Source organism: Apaloderma vittatum, unplaced genomic scaffold, assembly GCF_000703405.1.
Source record: "Apaloderma vittatum isolate BGI_N311 unplaced genomic scaffold, ASM70340v1 scaffold26298, whole genome shotgun sequence".
In the NCBI taxonomy this organism is placed as follows: Eukaryota; Metazoa; Chordata; class Aves; order Trogoniformes; family Trogonidae; genus Apaloderma; species Apaloderma vittatum.
Genome location: NW_009730613.1, coordinates 1 through 4356, shown reverse-complemented (window position 1 = coordinate 4356; position 4356 = coordinate 1). Strand labels below are relative to the sequence as shown.

The 4356-nt window shown below is 60.2% G+C and overlaps 1 protein-coding gene across 1 annotated transcript in view; it reads right to left on the bottom strand.

Moving 5' to 3' along the window:
• LOC104278027 (low-density lipoprotein receptor-related protein 2-like) overlaps positions 1-4041 on the bottom strand; it is a gene marked incomplete at its 5' end in the record, with an annotated part of 12196 nt that extends 8155 nt beyond the window's left edge. Inside the window, 10 exons of the mRNA XM_009874871.1 lie at positions 6-182; positions 400-615; positions 1290-1515; positions 1744-1912; positions 2049-2217; positions 2382-2588; positions 3049-3168; positions 3270-3383; positions 3613-3840; positions 3922-4041. Coding sequence (XP_009873173.1) covers positions 6-182; positions 400-615; positions 1290-1515; positions 1744-1912; positions 2049-2217; positions 2382-2588; positions 3049-3168; positions 3270-3383; positions 3613-3840; positions 3922-4041 — 1746 coding nt within the window. The remainder of the gene's footprint in view (positions 1-5; positions 183-399; positions 616-1289; positions 1516-1743; positions 1913-2048; positions 2218-2381; positions 2589-3048; positions 3169-3269; positions 3384-3612; positions 3841-3921) is intronic.
• Between the last annotated feature and the right edge of the window lie 315 nt (positions 4042-4356).

Here is a 4356-nt window from a genome sequence, read left to right as displayed (position 1 = left end):
CCCACGGGCTACCCAGTACAGAGCACCCCTCTGCCAGTCCAAGAAGAGATGCTGGATGCTGTTATGAGCACGGTACAGGATGCGTGGAGACATGTCAGATGCCTGGATCACCCCGATGTCCCTCCAGTTACACGCGAGCCAGTAGAGGTCCCCCGAGTGGATGTCCACACGAGCAGAACAGACTTGGCAAGAGTAGGCAGGCAAGCAGTTAAAGGTCTGTCCCATGACCCTTGTCCTTAGCCTGTGTCCCCCCCCATCCCTAAAATGAGGGTACAGCCACCCAGTGCCTTGGCACAGCCTCAGTATGGGCACCATGGGGCTGCTATGATCTGCACCCAGGAAATCCTCAGGGAGCAGCAGGAAGGGGAGCATCCCCTCCATCACTCCTCAGGGTCTCACCTGGCAGCCCAGTTGTAATGGCCTCTCTCCTGCCAGGGTGCCCCACAACACGCAGCAGTGTCCCACGGTCATCCGTCCCATAGAGAACTGACCTCTGCCAGTCCACGTCTTGCAGGTGGAGGGGTTCCTGCCACTCCTGCACTCGTTTGCTCTGTGCTCCAGGGCCCACCTGCACCAGGGAGATGGCTTTCCCTGCTGCATACACGATGGACAACTCTGCGGGGTACAAGTGTTGTGTGTGAGCATGGCCCCAGGGACAGTAGAAAGTGTCACCAGCAAGAACAAAGGCAGAAATGTAACAGTCCTGGTATGTGCTGGGAACTTCATCCCATCAAAGTCACCGCCCCTTACAGCCCCCGTGCCAACACACACAGGGATGCATCCCACCGCGGGCAGTTTAACCTGCCTTGCAGACCGTGCTCACCTGCACACTTCCCTGAGGACAGGAGGAAGAGACCCTCTGGACATGCACACTTGTAGCCTCGAGGGTGCACAGGGGACAGGAGGCAAAGGTGACTACACAGGCCCGGAGCACATGCAGCAGTGTCCCCTGGGAGCAAGGGGACATTAATAGCTCAAGCAGCAATAACCCACGCTCACACCTTTCCTGAACCCCAAAACCACAGGCTGTTCCCATGGCTGGATATCAGCCAGCTACCCCAGGCAGATGAGCAGTGTCACATGAGGTAGGAAGGTTCAACCTCTGACAAAAGCGATGAGACTTGGTGGCTTTCCTATGTTGCATGTCCCCTCTTTCACAACCCCTCGCCACAGGACCAGGGAAGCATTGGGCATGACCTGGTGAGTTCCAGGACCCAGCGCAGCCTCCCCTAGCACCCAGGGAGGTAGTGGGGGTGTTGCCAGCCCTGCACAGGCACCCGGATACTCACGGAGAGGCTGCTGCAGCACGTGAAGCACAGTGAAAGCTGAGACTGGGGCACGGAGCAACACTGCGTGCTCCTGGGGAGAGGCATGGGTGGCTGACACCAGCTCTGTGCCGTCAGTCCAGAAGAAGCGGCTTTCGAACACAGCCAGGCCCAGTGGCTCCGTGTGGCTCCGTAGGACAGCAGGGAAGGAGTGGCGCCCACCGCCATCCACTCGCAGCGTCTCGATGGACTGGGGACAAGGCAAGGCACGGTGACCATGTCGCAGCTCCACACCCCAGCACTGCCCTGCAGCCATGGGGCTCACAGGGGTGCCTCTCCCCTCCCAGCCCGGGGATGTATGCCAGACGTGGGCACCGCTCCTTGCCTCAGCCATAGCCACAGGGGAACCCTCCCCACTCCCACCTCATTGCCCCCCAGCACCTGGGGGGTGCAGAGCCCTACTGCCCCACATCCCTACCTCCTTGTACTCGCTGATCCAGTACAGCCGGCTGGCCACATGGTCCACACTCAGCCCCACGGGCTCCTCCATGGACACTACTGTGAGCTCCCGACGGTTTGAGCCATCCATGCCAGCTGCAGCAATGACTGTCCGGCCTCTCTGCCCACGGTTGACCCAGTACAAAGACCTGGGGGCAGGCACTAAGCACCCACTTCACCACGTAACACCAGTGCTGCCACAGCCCCACAGCAGGCACGACGTGGTCAGCACCAGCATTGCTCTCTCAGGAGTCCAGGACCACACCTGGCTCATTCACTCCTCACCTTGCAGCCGGATGCACTGTCAGCTGCTCCGGTGCCACGTCCTTCCCCAGTACCATCACATAGCCCCGGCCATCGCCCAGCCCTGCGCAGATGGCTGCAGGGTGGCTGCTGGCCCAGTACAGCTGCCCTGTGAACCAGTCCACGGAGATGCTGTTCACTTCTCCAGCATCTGCAGAGATAGAGCATTTTAAGGCACACTACTCTTGCTGCAGGCTGGGAGGCAAAACCCGGATTACCCCCTTTTTATGGGAAAAGTAGGGCTGGGGTAGCAGGCCAGCTCTCAGCACCCATCTCAGCCCCACTGCAAGGCCCAGCACCCTTGCTCCTCCCCACCTGCATAGAGGGGTCGTGTGCCCTTCCCTGGGACATGAGTCTGGAGCTCGCCATCCTCTGTCAGCCAGTAGTAGGTTTCTCTGAGCAAGTCATACTCCAGGGCACGAGGTTCAGTCTCAGTGGAGAGCAGGGGCCGATAGGCTTGGGTTCGCACATCCAGAAGGGCCAGGTCCTGCCCCACGGCCACCAGGAGCTGCGTTGCATTGTCTGTCAGGATGAGGGGAGATGTTACTCGGTGAGGGGAGAAGCAGCTAGTTGAAGGCACTGCGTGGCCCCTTGGACAGCCCAGGCACCCTGGGTCAACCTCCCCTGCCACTTCACAGGCGGTGCCATGCCACAGGGTGTAGCCCTGGAGGCAAGAGCAGCTGAAAGATCCCGGGGTGTTGCTGCATATCTGGCTGCACGGACTGTATTCCAGGGAGCACTCATCCACATCTGTGGGGATAGGCACAGCCAGGAGCCCGCTGCACAGCTGTCTGTCTGCCCCTAGACAGCACAGCCACTGCTCCCCAGGGACCACAGGCAGGCTCCTTAGGATCTGGGCCCCAGCCTTTGTAGGGCCGAGCGTGACAAGCAGGCAGGAGCAAGGCTGGCTCAGGGGAGACCCTGCTCTTGGAGGCCAAGCTGCATGTGCCCTAAAAGTGTGCACACCCCAACCTCTCCTTACCAGCACAGCTCTGGCCATCGGCCTGCAGCACCCAGCCAGCCTCACAGGAGCACTGCACCCCCCAGTGTGTGTCAGTGCACGTCTCCGCGCAGCCTCCATTGCGCACAAAGCAGCTCCGACCTGCAGGGACACAGTGGGTAGATGTCGTGACACAGGATAGCTCTGCGGGTCCCCTTGCCCCCAGCCATGCAGGCAGCAGCCATCAGCCACACGCATCTCACCGCATGTGCTGGGCTCATCAGTGCCATCCAAGCAGTCATCCTCATCATTGCACATCAAGGACTCCAGGATACACTTCCCCTCATCACATCGCACCATGCCAGGTGGGCAGGGGGCTATGGTATACACAGTTCATGTCAGGAGGACAGACCAATGTCAAGTGGGCACAGGGGAAGCCACAGGTCCCAGACTCATGGGGAGGCCCCGCAAAGCATCAACAGTTTTCTGGGATGCTTACCACCATCCCAAGGAGAGCTGGGACACAAGAAGGCAAAGTACCCCCTAGTTTACACATGGCCTGCATAGGTCTCATCCCACCGAGAAGCATCTAGAGTGCTCACTTACCGCAGACATCTTCATCTGAGGAATCACCACAGTCATCAATCCCATTGCACTTCCACTCAGCCATGATGCACACCCTGTTCCTGCACTGCCACTGCTCAGGCAGGCAGGGCTGATGGGGACACCCCTCCTCATCCCAGCCGTCCTCACAGTCCTGGTGTCGATCGCACAGCTCCCAGTGTGGAATGCAGTGGTGGGTGCCCGGGCACTGCACCTTCTTTGGCCCGCACACTGAGGGAACAGAGCAACACTCATACACTGCCCTGTGCCTCCAGTCACACCCACTCAGCTCCCCCAGCAGAGGCTACGTACCACAGTCCTGCTCATCAGAGCCATCCAGGCAGTCAGCAACACTGTCGCAACGCCAGCTGCTAGAAACACACCGGCCATCGTCACACTGCCAGATGTGGGGGTCCCCACCACAGGCAACATCTGGAGGGACAGCACACAGTCACTGGGACCTACCCCTCCAGCACAAGCACAAGTGTCTCTTCTGTCCTGACACGGGGCAGATCCTGGCAATACTCGAGGGGATCTGCAAAGGGGCTGGCCCACAGCAGCCCCCAACAGCGCTCTCCAGCAGGCAGGGGGCTTCCTCGCCCAGCCTAGGATCCGAGATATATCCCCGTGCCACAGACATCCCCTGTGAGCTCTGGGACACTCACATCCCTGCAGGGTGCCACATAGGGGCAGAGCCGTCAAGGAGTGAAGTGCTTCTGGCCTGCCGCGGGCCCCCCTCGCCGCCCC